At 44.0% G+C, this 18,941-nt stretch overlaps 1 protein-coding gene across 5 annotated transcripts in view; it reads right to left on the bottom strand.

Annotated features, from left to right (window-relative positions):
• LOC118390304 (Kv channel-interacting protein 1-like) overlaps positions 1–18,941 on the bottom strand; it is a 37,043-nt gene that overhangs the window by 2,034 nt on the left and 16,068 nt on the right. For 3 of the 5 annotated variants that reach the window (XM_035780745.2, XM_035780744.2, XM_035780746.2), the window contains 5 exons: positions 1,766–1,890; positions 808–1,068; positions 562–669; positions 366–470; positions 134–196 (listed from right to left, as the gene is read on the bottom strand). In XM_035780745.2, coding sequence (XP_035636638.1) covers positions 134–196; positions 366–470; positions 562–669; positions 808–1,068; positions 1,766–1,890 — 662 coding nt within the window. Of the gene's footprint in view, positions 1–133; positions 197–365; positions 471–561; positions 670–807; positions 1,069–1,765; positions 1,891–13,989; positions 14,312–18,941 lie in introns of those variants that run through there. The other 2 variants (XM_035780743.2, XM_035780742.2) reach the window with 2 other exon arrangements.

Raw genomic sequence — 18,941 nt, 5'->3', positions numbered from 1 at the left:
GGTTCTCTTATGTAAGCCATGGGGGGTGATGGAACTCAAAGCACATCATGAAATAGGGATAGCATCTTAGCATCTTACATAGACACCGACAGCAATATCGAAATGTATCAACATACGCCGGTACTATACTTACCTCCTGGCATGCGACAATGAATTCCTCTAAAGTCACAACTCCATTTTTGTTTTTATCCATTTTCTGTGGTGAGGGAAGAGGTGAGAGAATTGTACATGATTTCTTTTCAATACGTATGATATTGTTATTGTGTGGTCTAAACCGTTGCGCACACCTAAGAGTTTCATAACCCTCTGGAGTAAAGCATCTGTTTTGGTATTACATTGTACTGTATGACGTCGGGTAAAGTCACCTGGAAGAAAGCATCCACATGCTGCTTCGGGACATCTCCCTTGAGTGCAGGGTAGGTATATTTCCCCATCATGTCGTAAATGGCCCTCACTATCTCAGTCATCTCCTTTAACACAGAAATACAAAACGCTGTGTTAACAAGTGCGTCATATGTAACTTCGTTCAATGTAACTGACATGCAAAATAAACACACAGACCTCTCGGTTAATGTAACCATCGTTGTTGATGTCATACAGATGAAAAGTCCACTCCAGCTTGTCTCTCAGAGTGCCCCGCAGCAGTGTAGACAGTCCCATTACAAACTCCTGAGTGAGTCACCACATAGGGAGAGAGATGACCAAAATACTGAGTTCGGCCTGAGTGATAACACCAGTAGAAATAAGATAAAGACATGTTTTATTTAAAGCACTCTCTGTGTGATAGTGGTGGTGTCTGGTTTGTACTTCAAACTTGATGGATCCATTGCTTGTCGTGTCGAACGCATTGAAGAGGTAATGAGCGTAAGTGCTGGCATCTGCAACACAACCAGATACGTGCATGAGGTTTGCTTTTATCCCAGAGTGCTTGTAAATGAGTCGCAAACAAGAAAAGGCCATGTTATGTGTCGAAATGAGCGGTGTCTGGTTTACTGTACCTCCGTGGGGGAAGAACTGGGCGTAGATGTGTTTAAATGTTTCTTCATTCACCACTCCACTCGGGCACTCCTGTGGAAACCATGTGAGAACATTACTTCAAACAACGAAATACTGCAGCTTCTTCTGGTGAGCGCCCAGATCAACCAATCATTTACGCTCAAATGGCACCACCCTTGGTTACAGAGTTAACATGTCAGTCAAATCTAACAGCTAATTAACTAGCAATTTGTATATAACTTGTATGTGGGGGTGTGTCAATGTGTCGGTGGGTGTTTGAGCATGTTTGTGTGTAGAGAATATATGTTTACATATATTTTCCCATTGGGTGTATATGGGTAACGCAGCATTTAATTGTTGTTATGGTGTATGACAGACTTGGTTCCTCTAGCTGCAGGCCTGTACAAACTGATTAGCAGCATATGAAGTGATGAAGGCACGAGGCTGAATGCATTTACTTATCGGAGTAAGAGATAAGAGTGCTTTGACATTAACACTTGTAAAGAAGAGAGGCAACATAGGCAGGAATGTATACTTAAGAGTGGCAGGGAGAGAGATAGCAGAGGAAAGACGGGGAGAAAGGTAGCGGAAGAAAAACAGGTAGAGAGATAGCGGAAGAAAGACAGGTAGAGAGATAGCGGAGGAAAGACAGGGAGAGCGATAGTAGAGGAAAGACTGAGAGAGATATCAGAGGAAAGACAGGGAGAGAGAGAGAGGAAGATGAAGATAGACAGACAGTGGAAGGGAGGAGGGAGGATGAGGTGCGTACATTCTTGAAGCCTCGGTAGAGGATCTGTAGCTCTCTCTTGGTGAAGTTGGTCTGGGCCTCCAACTGCTCCAGACCCTCTGGCCTGTGACACACCATGGTCATCTCCAACTCATCATCAATCTTGTCTAGAGAGTAGAGAGGGCAGGAGGGAGGGAATGAGGGAATGAGGGAGTATGTGAGGGAGGGAGGGAGTCAGGGAGGGAGATAGATATTAATTGTGTGTTTATGTAAATAAACCAGTGTGAAATGTCACAGATGCATCATAATTTAAACATCACAGTTTATTTCACAGTACATTATATCATTGTTGCCAGAAAGAATAAGCTTTCAAGTTACCCCACCTCGAGTCTTTGTATAGGTGGTGAGAGAGTCAGACAGCAAAACATATGGAAAGTTAAGAGAAGCCTACAGAAGAATTCTAGAGAAGATTGTGAGAGCAGAGAGAGAGAGGGATGTAATGGAGGAGGATGAGGCATGGCAAGTTAAACAAACAGAAGAGGAGTTCAATATGAGAGAAGGAAAAGGGGAGTATGATGTTGGGAGAGGAAGAATACAGAAATGAGCCAGGGGAGAAGGTTTCAGAAGAGAGAATATTGTATGGAGGAAGAGGTGGGAGGGAGGGAGGATTAGAGGTCTCCCCATTATGGACTTGGGGAACTCTACGGATGGTAACTTTGTGCTTTGGGTGCCAGAGAGAGATGAATGTTGGTTAATGATGTGATGAGCTAGCGTCCTCTCAGGAGGGGGCGGGGGAGGGACAGCCTCTGGCCCACTGGAGGAGACTAGGAAACATGCACAGATGTGCTCCTCTCAGAACTAAAACACACAAATACACGTCGCTATTTCAAAACACAGACTCTTGCATATCATGAAAGGAGTCGATCATCACCCCATCATACATACACACACACACACACACACACACACACACACACACACACACACACACACACACACACACACACACACACACACACACACACACACACACACACACACACACACACACACACACACACACACAAGCTTTGTGCTGGATGTGTCATAGTGTAGTTCATACATGCATAATCCATGAGCAGAATTTATCGGGATTTACCACCCAAAACCACTCCCTTTAATCAGGATAAATACCTGTGAGAAACAGGTAAATTATAATAAATTATTTATATTAACAGCATGGCGTAAATTGGAACTGTTAAATGATATGCAATGTCTAAATGTGGCATCCCTACGGCCACTACATGATGAATCATCAACGCTCAGGGTGGGGACAGACAGCCCATCTCGGTATGGAACGCAGTTCACAATGCATGTAGACCTGTCATCTATCTCATCATAATAACTTTTTTTATTGTGACAGGTAGGCCTACATTTGCTGCAGCATAGTCTGTGCTACAGTAATATAAAGACTGAATGAGTGTCAAATTTATCCATCTCCATTTGGCTTTCAGGAGTCACCTTATTTTTTCATTGTAGAGATATATCTTTTTTAATTGTACCTGCAGAGTTAAAAACAGCCTATCAATCGAATATCATTGCTTTAAATCAGGGCACGCTCAAGCACTCTCTTGCAGTCTTTGTCTCTCTCCATGAACCCCAAAATAGATAATCCTGTTCTAGATTGATGTATAGCCCAATAGTCAGTGCCTTCGGAAAGTATTCACACCCGTTAACTTTTTCCACATTTAGTTTCGTTACAGCCTTAATTAAAAAAAAACATCAGCAATCTACAGACAATACCTCATAATGACAAAGCGAAAACTGTTTTTAAAAATATTTTAGCAAATGTAATAAACTCCCCCCACCTTATTTACATAAATATTCAGACCCTTTGCTATGAGATTCAAAATTAAGCTCAGTTGCATCCTGTTTCCATTGATCATCATTGAGATGTTTCTGCAACTTGATTGGAGTCCACCTGTGGTAAATTCAATTGATTGGACATGATTTGGAAAGGCACACCGGCCAGCCAAATTGAGCAATCGGAGGAGAAGGGCCTTGGTCAGGGAGGTGACCAAGAACCCGATGGTCACTCTGACAGAGCTCTAGAGTTCCTCTGTGGAGATGTGAGAACCTTCCAGAAGGGCAACCATCTCTGCAGCACTCCACCAAGCAGGCCTTTATGGTAGAGTGGCCAGACAGAAGCCACTCCTCAGTAAAAGGCACATGACAGCCCGCTTGATTGTTTGGCCTGAATGCCAAGCGTCAGGAAACTTGGCACCATCCCTATGGTCAAGCATGGTGGTTGCAGCATCATGCTGTGTGGATGTTTTTCCGCGGCAGGGACTTGGAGACAAGTCACGATTGAGGCAAAGATGAACGGAGAAAAGTACAGAGAAATACTTAATGAAAGCCTGCTCCAGAGCGCTCAGGACCTCAGTCTGGGGTGAAGTTTCACCATCCAACAGGACAACGACCCTAAGCACACAGCCAAAACAATGCAGGAGTTGCTTCGGGTCTCTGAATGTCCTTTTGTGGCCCAACCAGAGCCCAGACTTGAACCCAATCAAACATCTCTGGAGAGCTGAAAATAGCTGTGCATCAACGGTCCCTATACAACCTGACAAAGCTTGAGAGGATCTGCAGAAAATAATAAGAGAAACTCCCCAAATACAGGTGTGCCAAGCTTGTAGCTTCATACCCAAGAAGAGCTTCCAAAGGTGCTTCAACATTTACTTATGTAAATGTGATATTTTTAATAAATTAACCAACATTTCTAAAAACCCTGTTTTTGCTTTGTCATTATGGGGTATTGTGTTTAGATTGATGAGGAAAAAAACAATTGAATCCATGTTAGAATAAGGCGGTAAAATAACAAAATGTGGAAAAAGTCAAGGGGTCTGAATACAGGCACTGTATAGATGTCCTAGCCTACCTCTTTCGGGTAATACATTCAATGCATTATTAGCCTTACTGTATATTTATCTAATTAATTATGGATTTTGCATAATAAGCTTAACGTATGTCCTCTGTTTCTTGCGCAATACGCACACACCTGTGCGCCGCTGACCTCTTTAAAAAACACTCCTTAGATCTTGAAGTCCCGTGCAGGAAAAGCTAGACTAGAATATCTTGCTGGACGTCATAGCATTTCTAATATCAATAGACTATTCGAAGAGGGACGCTAACTCTTGTTTGCTGAAAGTTAAATACAGCAGCCAATAGAACTCACGGGGAGTTTGAAAGAAGAGCGAACGTGCGACGGTGGTAGGCTATAGCGGTTATTTATTCAGACCCGTAACCATTCAATCTTCGTGAAGAGAAGTGAAAGCCTTCTGCATATAATTCTAGTCCTCTATTATTCAACTATGTCATGAGAATGATTAAGACAAGGACAACTAAACGTATTTAATTTCACTGTTGAAAGCGAGGAAGGAATGAAGCAACAATAGAGAAAGAGGAGGTAGTCTAATAACATTAGGGGACATATTATGAAAGGTGTGTGTATATGCATCAGCCTACAATTAGAAGGTGATAAAGTCGATAGAGAGCATACGATTCTGGTGCAGCACATGCGGCCTACAAAGTTACAAGGATAAGCGAGCAAATTTGAATTTTGAAATATACTAGGGCCTTAGTAGGCTGATGCATATACACACACCTTTCATAATATGTAGTGTCACTCCCTGATCTGTTTCACCTGTCCTTCTGCTTGTCTCCACCCCCCTCCAGGTGTCGCCCATCTTCCCCATTATCCCCTGTGTATTACTACCTGTGTTCTCTGTTTGTCTTTTGCCAGTTTGACTCTTTGTTGTTGTTGTTGTTCAAGCCTACCAGCGGTTTGTCTCAGCTCCTGGTTTTCTCCTTTTTCTCGTCCTCCTGGTTTTTGACCTTTGCCTGTCCTGACCCTGTACCCGCCCGCCTGTCTCTGACCCTGAGCCTGCCTGCCGTCCTGTACCTTTGCTCCTACTCTGGATTATCGACCGCTGCCTGCCTTGACCTGTCGTTTGCCTGTCCCTATGGTTACAATAAACATTGCTACTTCACACAGTCTGCATTTGGATCTTACCTTGATTCCTGATAAGTAGCCTATATCACATATCAAAAGCCCCCAATCCTTTGGTCTTTTTTTGAGCTTGGGCTCATTAAATGTCTTTAATGTAGGGCTCATCAGGCTTGGATTTTTGATCAAATCGCCAAACACAACCAGACAGGCCTATTTATATGCTTTTACATTACATTTCCTGTTTGGCGGGAAACACTGGGTTACCTGGGAGAAAAGTGATTTATCCTTGGGATGGAACGTTTATAAAATACCTGGAAAATATTCCAACTTCACACACCCTACCCTACCCTGCAGGTCCAGCAGTAACTGTGTTAGCATCACTGAGGCTTTGAGAAAGGGTGCAAGGGAGGGAAATTCAAATGAAGAAGGGACTGTTGCAGAGGAAGTGGAAGCTGGCAATTACATTTGACATTTTTGACATTTTAATTCACAGAGGGAGACACTGAGCCCCCCCCCCCCAATCATTCAGATGGAAGAGACACGACTGACTGATGTACTGATCAAATCCCACCTGTAACTCCTAATGAGCCAGACAGATCTTACTACATCACATTGAGTGTTCTTGTCTGTCTGTACCTCATTGGTATAATACATCATTCCAACAGAATCTGCCCAAAGCTTCAATCCCCTTACAGCTGAATCAGCTGATCCTGAGTGCTTAGCTCCTGCTGGCATCTCCATGGTAATAGGTCTCTGAACACACTGTGTATTCGCCGCCATCCCGAACACCCGTGCTGGATAGGCTTTTCTTTATCATTTGAATCCCTTTGTGCAGTACAGCTTATATTGAATTGTGTTCTCTTTTTTTGATCCTCCACACAATCCTTACATTTGATCAACTTCACAAATTGTGTTTTGGTTATTAGAGGGTTAGGTCCTCTGCTCATTACTGTATCAGGTGAACATGGTTTCGTTTGATTCCATCCTTTAACTTATTTAAATGATTGTCAGTCAATTCAGATCACGTATCAGTACCAACACTGATCATGCAGATGAAGAGAACAGCCCTCCAGGTTTATGATCATCTGGATTATAGATGATGAGATGAAACATACAGGCTAGACGGCTCTTCTCCAGGAGACAGACTTCACACACTCACCCACAGACTCTCACAAAGACACTAATTCCTCACTAACTACAATATATATTTTTATCTTTTATCTTGACTGACCTTCATGCCTTAAAGTAATGATGGACTATCATTTCTCTTTACTTGTTTGAACTGTTGTTGACATAATATGGACTTGGTCTTTTTCCAAATAGGGCTATCTTCTTTATACCACCCCTACCTTGTCACAACACAACTGATTGGCTCAAATGCATTAAGAAGGAAAGAAATTCCACAAATTAACTTAAGGCACACCTGTTAATTGAAATGCATTACAGGTGACTAACTCATGAAGCTGGTTGAGAGAATGCCAAGAGTGTGAAAGCTGTCTTCAAGGCAAAGGGTGGCTACTTTGAAGAATCTCAAACATTAAATATATTTGGATGTTTTACACTTTTTTTGGTTACTACGTGATTCCATGTGTTATTTCATAGTTCTGATGTTGTCACTATTATTCTACAATGTAGAAAATAGTAAAAAATAAAGAAAAGCCCTTGAATGAGTAGGTGTGTCCAAACTTTGGACTGATACTGTACATTTAACGCACGCACGCACGCACACACACTATATCAGTAATTGTGAAGAAGAGCACAGAGAACCTGAATAACATAAGTTAATTACAGTTTTTCTCTTGTTATGTCAGTCACTGACAGTCACTCAATTAGCCCTTGTCAGCTAAACTTTTTTTTATTAGTAAGTTAGTCTAGCCAGCTATCTAAACGTGTAGTAATCATGGTCGATTTTACCGACTGATATATACAAAACTGGAAACATTTCTCTCTACACCATGGCAAAATGTGTAGAATTTCAGGAGATGAATTCCAAAACTTCATTTTTTTTTCTCACTTAGTTCCCCCAAAAGGCCAGAGCAGGCTATGATTGCATGTGGGGGTATGGATGTCCGTACACAAACCCCCCCAAGCCACTGCAGCCCCTCATGATGAGTTCAGGTTTTTTGTGGCCCACACACCCATCAAAATTGCCCCTCACTGCTATAAGAGTCCTCAACAAAGAGCTAGGGAAAGAGGGGGAGATAGATAAAGGTGGGAATGATCTAGAGGATGAATAGCGGGTAGGAGATAGTGGGTGGTAGGATAGAGTGAATGTGTGAAAAAGCAGCAGGCTGAAGTGATGAAGAAGAAAGAGTGAGAGAAAGTGAAAGAGAGTGAGAGAGAGGAGGACACAAACAAACACACATGGAGGCAGAGAAGAATAAAGGAATCCAGATGATGTCTGGAGGGCACAGGGAGGGATAAAGGAGAAGCGGGCGGAAGATTTAGACACATACCTCGTTTAAATTGGAGTAAAAAAAAGAGATACCCCATGAAACCAAACCCAGCACGATGTTGAGGGACATACTCTCATTCTGCTCAGCCTGGGTACAAAGAGAAACCAGGCCTCTCAATACTAACAGCTTCAATACTTTCATAATACACAGCCAGAATACTGCCACAACTACAGTCTGCTTACATATGCACAACAGCCTTCAGACAGAGCTTCAATACCACATATCACTGCAAAACCAACCCAATTATCTGAAAGACAACAATTCCTGTGACTCAGTCCCATGATGATCAGGACCAGATAAAATCTCTGTGGAAATAGGTCTTTAAGCAGTCAGTCACAATTAGGAGACATCTCCCATGAGTCACAGCCAGGTCCAGACAGGACGTAGGCCAGTGGGCAAATCAGACAGTCAGAGAGAGTGTCTGAGTTTAGTACTTAATTAGTTCATGGTTTCTCATCCAATGAATATTCATCAGCACCTGTTCTGACATGGCTGTTTAGAGAGTGGTGAAGGAAAAAACACATGCCATCTCTCCTCTCCAGTAGAAAAACACATGCCGTCTCTCCTCTCCAGTAGAAAAACACACGCCATCTCTCCTCTCCAGTAGAAAAACACATGCCGTCTCTCCTCTCCAGTAGAAAAACACACGCCATCTCTCCTCTCCAGTAGAAAAACACATGCCGTCTCTCCTCTCCAGTAGAAAAACACACGCCATCTCTCCTCTCCAGTAGAAAAACACACGCCGTCTCTCCTCTCCAGTAGAAAAACACACGCCGTCTCTCCTCTCCAGTAGAAAAACACACGCCATCTCTCCTCTCCAGTAGAAAAACACATGCCGTCTCTCCTCTCCAGTAGAAAAACACACGCCATCTCTCCTCTCCAGGAGAAAAACACACGCCATCTCTCCTCTCCAGTAGAAAAACACACGCCATCTCTCCTCTCCAGGAGAAAAACACACGCCATCTCTCCTCTCCAGTAGAAAAACACACGCCATCTCTCCTCTCCAGGAGAAAAACACATGCCATCTCTCCTCTCCAGTAGAAAAACACACGCCGTCTCTCCTCTCCAGTAGAAAAACACACGCCATCTCTCCTCTCCAGTAGAAAAACACACGCCATCTCTCCTCTCCAGTAGAAAAACACACGCCATCTCTCCTCTCCAGTAGAAAAACACACGCCATCTCTCCTCTGCAGTAGAAAAACACATGCCATCTCTCCTCTGCAGTAGAAAAACACATGCCATCTCTCCTCTCCAGTAGAAAAACACATGCCATCTCTCCTCTGCAGTAGAAAAACACACGCCATCTCTCCTCTCCAGTAGAAAAACACACGCCATCTCTCCTCTCCAGTAGAAAAACACACGCCATCTCTCCTCTCCAGTAGAAAAACACACGCCATCTCTCCTCTCCAGTAGAAAAACACACGCCGTCTCTCCTCTCCAGTAGAAAAACACACACCATCTCTCCTCTCCAGTAGAAAAACACACACCGTCTCTCCTCTCCAGTAGAAAAACACACACCATCTCTCCTCTCCAGTAGAAAAACACACGCCATCTCTCCTCTGCAGTAGAAAAACACATGCCATCTCTCCTCTGCAGTAGAAAAACACACGCCATCTCTCCTCTCCAGTAGAAAAACACACGCCATCTCTCCTCTCCAGTAGAAAAACACACGCCATCTCTCCTCTCCAGGAGAAAAACACACGCCATCTCTCCTCTCCAGGAGAAAAACACACGCCATCTCTCCTCTCCAGTAGAAAAACACACGCCATCTCTCCTCTCCAGTATAAAAACACACGCCGTCTCTCCTCTCCAGGAGAAAAACACACGCCGTCTGTCCTCTCCAGGAGAAAAACACACGCCATCTCTCCTCTCCAGTAGAAAAACACATGCCATCTCTCCTCTGCAGTAGAAAAACACACGCCATCTCTCCTCTCCAGTAGAAAAACACACGCCATCTCTCCTCTCCAGTAGAAAAACACACGCCATCTCTCCTCTCCAGTAGAAAAACACACGCCATCTCTCCTCTCCAGTATAAAAACACACGCCGTCTCTCCTCTCCAGGAGAAAAACACACGCCGTCTCTCCTCTCCAGGAGAAAAACACACGCCGTCTCTCCTCTCCAGGAGAAAAACACACGCCGTCTGTCCTCTCCAGGAGAAAAACACACGCCGTCTCTCCTCTGCAGAAAACACGCTGTTTGAAGGAGATTTTTCTCTCACAAATCGCTGAAGGGGATTGGATGTGTTAGTGATGGTCAAATTATTTTCCAAGAGTTGCTAAGTGATTTTGGAGATGAATCCAACAGCCGTCTGCTGCTGCGTGTATCAATACATTTAATCTGTGGGATTAAATGCATTGATATACGTCAGCCTTAATTAATGGCAGGATTTTAATCAAGGAGATCAATCCTCCTAATTGATTGTCAATGTGATGATGTATGAATACAGAATTCCCCCCCTCACCCCCAAGCCATAACTCATATTGCTATTAACATTTTTAAGATTGCCAAATGGTTTTTTAAATTTAAAAATAACATGCAGTATATTGGAATTCTGTTAACATCTACTATTAATATAAACTAATTTTAAACAACTACCCCATTTTAAAACAAGAAAGCAAACAATTTAGAGAATCACTGAGAATAAGTCTGGGCAAAAGATCCATATCCCTCCAGTATACAACCTCCCACTACATGTGAGGTATTTGTAGAAAGCCATGCCTAACATGATTCTGGTGGTGCCCCTCATGTAATACCACACAGTGTGACTCATTGCAGTATCCCATGGAGTCTCTACTTCATATCATAGTACCATCACTTCATAATCCATCCATCAGGCAACACAGGGGATTGTTCACATTCCCCTCTTATGCCCCCACAACCCTGCAGTCTCCATGACAACAGCCTTTCAAGCATACGGACAGGAAGAGGTATGAGATGTGAGCTGAGTGCCAATGCACATGCTCACATGCAAAACACATACGCACATTCTCACTCTGCTCCTCTTGAGAACACATGCATGTGCATCTGTGCACACGCAAGCAAGCGCACACGCACATGCTCACACGTGCGCACCAGAGAAGGCTGGTGGGAGGAGCTATAGGAGGACAGGATTATCGTAACGACTGGAATGGAATTAAAGGAATGGTACCAAACACGTGGACTCAGTTTCATTGATTCCATTCTATCCATTGGAATGAACCTTTCCTCCCGTAGCTCCACCCACCAGCCTCCTCTGACACACACCAACTGTAATAAAAGGCCTTTGAGTCAGGAGCAATGATTCTGAACCCTGTCTTTCTCAAGGGCATCCTTATATATGACAACAATCTTTCAACCGTGCCTGTGGGACAGCATGCAATGAGCACCTCAGGAAAGACGCCACATATTTCACACACATAGTCCTCCCCTGGTCACTGTTCCTCGCTCTCCTCTGCGTTCACTTATGTGTCAGTCACGCTATCCATCTCTATCTCCTTTTTCTGTTTTGTCACTCTCAGTCTTTCAGTTTCTCTATTGCTCTGTCCCTTGACTTCTCTTCCTGTCCACACGTGTTACTATACAACCATTAGGGCAGTATGAGTGGACATGGTTCCTCAACAGTAATGTCATCCATTTATGTAGCCCCCTAGCACTTAATTTGCCACCTTACTGAATTAACTGTTTATCTAGCTATCAGACATATTAGAGAGGGTAACCTTTGACCTGAAGCCCACAACTATAATGCACTATAATGCTGCAATAAAGCAGTCTAGGACTTGTTCTAAGCAATAATGTCTCCCTTGCATTGCCGTATTATCATCTTATTATGGTGAATTATGATCTGAATCGATCATCGTTGACCATCAGATTTAAAGTCACATAGAAAGATCCAGTATATTATTAGTTGATAATAAAACATCGCAAGGTCTCATGCCTTTAAAGGGATACTTTGGGATCATGGCAATGAGGCCCTTTATCTACTTCCCCAGAGTCAGATGAACTTGTGGATACCATTTATGTCTCTCTGTGCAGTTTGAAGTAAGTTGCTTACTACTACTACTACTACTACTAATAATAATAGCATTATCCTGTACATGCTATCTTAGAGTTCCCATAGAGACTGAGACATGTCACAGCCAAACTCATGATCATTAGCTGCTGGTTAAGGACCGTGGTTATTCAGTCATAACCATGAGAGTGTAGTTCAGGTTCTCTATCCAGTTAGGGTGTCCCTGCTTGTCAGCCATTGTCGTCTTCTATGTGTCTGTCTTTTGAGTTTGTCTCTCTCTCTGTCTCTCTGTGTTCTGTCTGATTGATGTACAGTGCATTCTGAAAGTATTCAGACACCTTGTCTTTTTCCACATTTTGTTACGTTACAGCCTTATTCTAAAATGGATTCAATTGTTTGTTTTCTCGTCACCAATCTACACACAATACCCCATAATGACAAAGCAAAAACAGGTTTCTACAAGTGTTTGGAAATATCACATTTACATAAGTACAAGACCCTTTCCTCAGTACTTTGTTGAAGCATATTAGGCAGCGATTACAGCCTTGAGTCTTCTTGGGAATGATGCAAGTTTCTCCCATTCTTTTCTCCCATTCTTTTCTGAGGATACTCTCAAGCTCTGTCAGGTTGGATGCGGTGTGTCGCTGCACAGCTATTTTCAAGTCTCTCCCGAGATCGTTTTCAAGTCCATGCTCTGGCTGGTCCACTCAAGGACATTGTTCCGAAGCCACTCCTGTGTTATCTTGGCTGTGTGCTTAGGGTTGTTGTCTTGTTGGAAGTAGAACCTTCGTCCCAGTCTGAGGTCCTGAGTTCTCTGGAACAGGTTTTCATCAAGGATCTCTCTGTAGTTTGCTCTGTTAATCTTTCCCTCAATCCTGTCTAGTCTCCCAGTCCTTGCCACTGAAACACATTCCCACAGCATGATGCTGCTTCCACTATGCTTCACCGTAGGGATGGTTTCCTACATTTCCTCCAGACGTGACACTTGGCATTTAAGCCAAAGAGTTCAATCTTGTTTTCATCAGAATAGAGAATCTTGTTTCTCATGGTCTTAGTTCTTTAGGTGCCTTTGGTAAACTCCAAGCGGAGGAGTGACTTGCGTCTGGCCACTCTACCATAATGGCTTGATTGATGGAGTGCTACAGAGATTCTGGAAGGTTCTCCCATCTCCACAGAGGAACTCTGGAGCTCTGTCAGTGACCATCAGGTTCTTGGTCACCATCCTGACCAAGGCCCTTCTCCCCCGATTGCTCAATTTGGCCGGGCGGCCAGCTCTAGGAAGAGCCTTGGTGGTACCAAACTTCTTCCATTTAAGAATGATGGAAGCCACTGTGTTCTTGAGGACCTTCAATGTTGCAGACATTTTTTGGTACCCTTCCCCAGGTCTGTTCATCAACATAATCCTGTCTCGGAGCGCTTCGGAAAATTCCTTTGACCTCATGGCTTGGTTTTTGCTGTGGGACCTTTATATAGACAGGTGTGTGCCTTTCCAAATCATGTCTCAATTGAATTGAATTTACCACAGGTGGACTCCAACCAAGTTGTAGAAACATCTCAAGGATGATCAATGGAAACAGGATGCACCTGAGCTCAATTTAGAGTCTCATAACAAAGGGTCTGAATACTTATGCAAATAAGGTATTTACATGTTTTATTTAATACATTTGTAAAAATCAAAAAAACAGTTTTCGCTTACTCATTATGGGGTATTGTATGTAAATTGATGAGGAAAAACATTTATTTAATCAATTTTAGAATAAGGCTGTAACGTAACAAAATGTGGATAAAGTCAAGGGGTCTGAATACATTCCGAATGCACTGTAGTTGACATACCTCTGGATGGTCGTCTCCTCTGCTTAGTCTGCATGGTCAACGTGCCGACCACTGCGCCCATGTTGTCGACGTGGAAACCCGCCTGTTCGAACAAACTGAGGACTGAGCAGTCCTTCTCTCTATGGCTTTCTCCCTCTCTATACCTCTGCCCTCCTCCTGTCTCTTCTCGGTCTGGTCCACGCCGGGCCTCACTATGGTGGTGCCCCTGTTCTTTTGCCGACGTTTCTGAGTGAACGAAAAAATGGCTCAAATTCTCCTTCCCCAAACGCACACAAGCTGCTCCTGCTTCTCCATGCCCCTCCCACCCTGCGCTCATTCACTCCTCGGTCACCCCACTCTCTTTTTCCCTGTCTTTCACTCTTCACCCCCACCTCCCTCTTCCATCCTTTCCTCCCTCTCTCTCCTCATACCTTGTTGTTATGCGGTGTCAGTAACTGTTGCTGTGCTCACACCTCCAGACTAGTGAATGGTATGGATGTAGATAGAGTATGTCAGGCTGAGAGTGATCCATACTACCCACATTCACTATGCTACTTCATCTTCTCTCCTTCGTACCTTCCCTCCATGTCTACTCTATGACAGGGTGGAATATCTAAAGCTATGTGGCCTCTCATCTTGCTGCATGAGAGCTCTCTAGATAGTACCATCAGAAAGTATTCACACCGCTAAAATGGTTTTCATTGACATCTGTTTTGTCAACGATCTACACAAAATACAGATGTTAACATTTGTAATGAAAATATGAAAAACAAGTATTCAACCCCCTGAGTGGCATGTCAGAATCACTTTTGGCAGCGATTACAGCTGTGAGTCTTTCTTCATACGTTTCTAAGAGCTTTGCACACCTGGATTGTATAATATTTGCACATGTTCTTTTGAAAATGACTTCAAGCTCTGTCAACTTGGTTGTTGATCATTGCTAGACAGTCATTTTCAAGTCTTGCCATAGATTTTCAAGCAGATTTGAGTCCAAACTGTAACTAGGCCACTCAGGAACATTCAATGTCATCTTAATAAGTAACTCCAGTATATATTTGGCCTTGTGTTTTAGGTTATTATCCTGTGAAAGGTGAATTTGTCTCCCAGTGTCTGTTGGAAAGCAGACTGAACCTGGTTTCACTCTAGGATTTAGCCTGTGCTTAGGTCTATTCCATTTCTTTTAATGATAACAAAACTCCCTATTCCTTGCCGATGTCAAGAATACCCATAACCTGGTGCAGCCACCACCATGCTTGAAAAATGAAAAGTGCTAAGGTACTATGGTGCAAGATGTCCCCCTAAAAAAATTATACAGTTCCTCTAGCTGCCACTAGTCTTGATCAATTACAAATTACCTCTGTTTGATCAACATTTTTGAAGTCATTCCATCTAAACGATTTTGAGGTACATTTATCAAATGTTTTGCCACTTAGAAAAAGGTCATTTAGGTTAGTATGATGAGGTCAAGAGAACCCCCACCCCCCCACAATGGGGTGAGATGCCCCCTTTTGGTTGATCATTTGTTTCTAGCAGTAATTTAGTCAATCTGAGGTGAAATAAATACTAGCCAGCTAGTTAGCATAAGGTAATGTCTGCTAGCATAGCCAGATAACCCCCAGTTAGCAGGGTTAGAATTAGGGTTAGGGGTCAGCGTTAAAATAGGGGCCAGGGTTAGGGTCAGAATAGGTGTTAGGGTTAGGGTTAGAATAGGGGTTAGGGTTATTGTCAGAATATGGGTTAGGGTTAGGGTCAAAATAGGTTAGGGCTATTGTAAGGAATAGGGGTTAGGTTTAGGGTCAGAAGGTTATGGTGGGGATAGGGTTAGAAGGTTAGGGTCAGAATAGCAGTTATTGTTAGGGGTCAGAATAGGGCAAGGCATTTACTGCACATGCTTTTAATGTGCAACTCAAAACCCTGAGTCCCTGCCGAGACAAGCAGGTCAAAACCCTGAGTCCCTGCCGAGACAAGCAGGTCAAAACCCCGAGTCCCTGCCGAGACAAGTAGGTCAAAACCCCGAGTCCCTGCCGAGACAAGCAGGTCAAAACCCCGAGTCCCTGCCGAGACAAGCAGGTCAAAACCCCGAGTCCCTGCCGAGACAAGCAGGTCAAAACCCCGAGGCCCTGCCGAGACAAGCAGGTCAAAACCCTGAGGCCCTGCCGAGACAAGCAGGTCAAAACCCCGAGGCCCTGCCGAGACAAGCAGGTCAAAACCCCGAGTCCCTGCCGAGACAAGCAGGTCAAAACCCCGAGGCCCTGCCGAGACAAGCAGGTCAAAATCCCGAGGCCCTGCCGAGACAAGCAGGTCAAAACCCCGAGTCCCTGCCGAGACAAGCAGGTCAAAACCCCGAGTCCCTGCCGAGACAAGCAGGTCAAAACCCCGAGGCCCTGCTGAGACAAGCAGGTCAAAACCCCGAGGCCCTGCCGAGACAAGCAGGTCAAAACCCCGAGGCCCTGCCGAGACAAGCAGGTCAAAACCCTGAGGCCCTGCCGAGACAAGCAGGTCAAAACCCTGAGGCCCTGCCGAGACAAGCAGGTCAAAACCCTGAGGCCCTGCCGAGACAAGCAGGTCAAAACCCTGAGGCCCTGCCGAGACAAGCAGGTCAAAACCCCAGGCCACAGCCATTTGGGTGGGTTACCAATCTCTTTCGAATGTGACCTGGTGAGTCATATCCCAGAAATGAAAAGAGCCCCCGGCTGTCCGGAAACTGGCCTTTGACCTGGCGGAGAGGACAGGAATCCGTAAGGCATTCAGTAAAGAAAGGTGGTTGGCAGGCATAGACTTGTTTTATCCATCCGTATCCCACAAAAAAACTGTCTGGTTTGAGCTGTTGGCTTCACCCCCATTATGACCTCTACCCCTACCACAACCTCTGCCACAACCTCTGCCACAACCTCTGCCACAACCTCTGCCACAACCTCCACCCCACAACCTCCACCCCACAGCCTAGCCAGCAGGTCTCCAGTGACCTTGCTCCGAACGTTGGCAAGAAAAAAAACCTCATCACAAATTCTCTGAAATATATAGTAACACATAGAGTGATTAGAAAGAAGTGTTTGTTGAACCAATGAGTTTTTGTTGTTGTTTATTTGTTTGTTTCTTTTTGTTTAAAGTACCAGTTCTACAACGACTAACAGCGGCAGAGGTAATAGGCCAAGGATACAGAAAGGCGAGGCCTAGGAAAAGAAAGGCTGAGTCGGCAACAGTCCTGAAAGCCTCACCCCACAAAATGTTCCTGGAAGACAAGGCAAAATAAATGACGGCGTGTTACCCTACTCAGTGATGTGTTGTGTTGGATTTGCCACAAACATAATGCTTTGTATTCATGACATGAAGTTAATTTCTTATTTTTTTTGCAGTATTTATTATTGCAAAGTTATTGCAAACAGGATGCATGTTATGGAATATGTGTTATACTGTAGCTTATTTTCACTCTCAACTAGGTTAGTATTGTGGAGAGACTACAATGTTGTTGATGCATCCTCAGTTTTCTCCTATCACAACTATTAAACTCTGTAACTCTTTTAAAGTCACCATTGTCCTCATAGTAAAATCCCTGAGCGGTTTCCTTCCTCTCTGGCAACTGAGTTAGGAAGGATGCCTGTATCCTTATAGTGAGTGACTGGGTGTATTGATACACCATGCAAAGTGTAATTAATAACTTCAGCCATGCTGAAAGGGATATTCAATGTCTGCTTTTTTTATTTTCAACCATCTACCAATAGGTGCCCTTCTTTGCAAACCATAGGAAAATCCCCTCCCCTTCTCTCTCACACACACACACACACACACACACACACACACACACACACACACACACACACACACACACACACACACACACACACACACACACACACACACACACACACACACACACACACACGATGACCTCTAAAATACCCCTCTGCTTCCCTTTATGCATGATTGCCTTGACATATGGCAGGGTCCTGCCTTGCTGTTGCATGTGTATTTTCCCGAAGAACAACATGTCAGTGCCAGCGAGGAGGAATGAGTAGAGGAGATGTGGATTCTCCATTTCAGGAGAAAAAAGATAATGATGGAAATTAGAATTATGTAGAAACACGTAGACACAATCCCATCACCCACACAGAGTTGTGAATGCATGTAAGCACGTATGCACATACGCACAAACACACACTCATGCACAAACTCACGCTGTGTTTGTGTTTCTCGGAGCCCAGTTCCTTTAGCTGGAGCTTCCTCTGTCTCTAATGGTCTGTATAAATAGCTGCTTGTTTTCGGTCCCTGCTTTGTCTGATGTTTGCTCTCATTAACTGAGAGGTTTGAGATGAGAGAGAGTTTCCTGAAGTTAAATCAAAACTTCACATCCTAATTAATTATAAGAAAAACAAACTATTTCAGGAACTGAGATTCCGATTCGTCCCAATTATGTTGGATTTCTGGCTACAGAGCACAGAACGGCCTATTAGAGACTAATACAGTCTTTCCTCTGCACACGGCGGGATTCTACTCAACCCTATCTCTGCTCTCTGTAGCATTTGAGTAGTGAATAGTGTTTTGCATAACTCTCAGTGTTCTACATGCTGTGAGAATATATATGTTACTGCCTTAGTATGATGATGGGACAATTTGTATTCAGAGAGGGGATTGATCGAGAAGAGAAATAGGGAGGGGGAATAGGGAGAGAAGAGAAGTAGAGGGGGTTTCGGGAGAGAAGAGAAGTAGAGGGGGGATAGGGAGAAAAGAGAAGTAGACTGGGGATAGGGAGAGAAGAGAAGTAGAGGGGCAATAAGTAGAGAAGAGAAGTAGAGGGGGGATAAGGAGAGAAGAGAAGTAGAGGGGGGATAGGGAGAGAAGAGAAGTAGAGGGGGTATAGGGAAAGAAGAGAAGTAGAGGGGGTATAGGGAGAGAAGAGAAGTAGAGGGGGGATAGGGAGAGAAGAGAAGTAGAGGGGGGATAAGGAGATAAGAGAAGTAGAGGGGGTATAGGGA

The sequence above is a fragment of the Oncorhynchus keta genome, chromosome 11 (genome assembly GCF_023373465.1).
Source record: "Oncorhynchus keta strain PuntledgeMale-10-30-2019 chromosome 11, Oket_V2, whole genome shotgun sequence".
Classification (NCBI taxonomy): Eukaryota; Metazoa; Chordata; class Actinopteri; order Salmoniformes; family Salmonidae; genus Oncorhynchus; species Oncorhynchus keta.
This window is presented reverse-complemented; position numbering and strand designations above follow the sequence as displayed.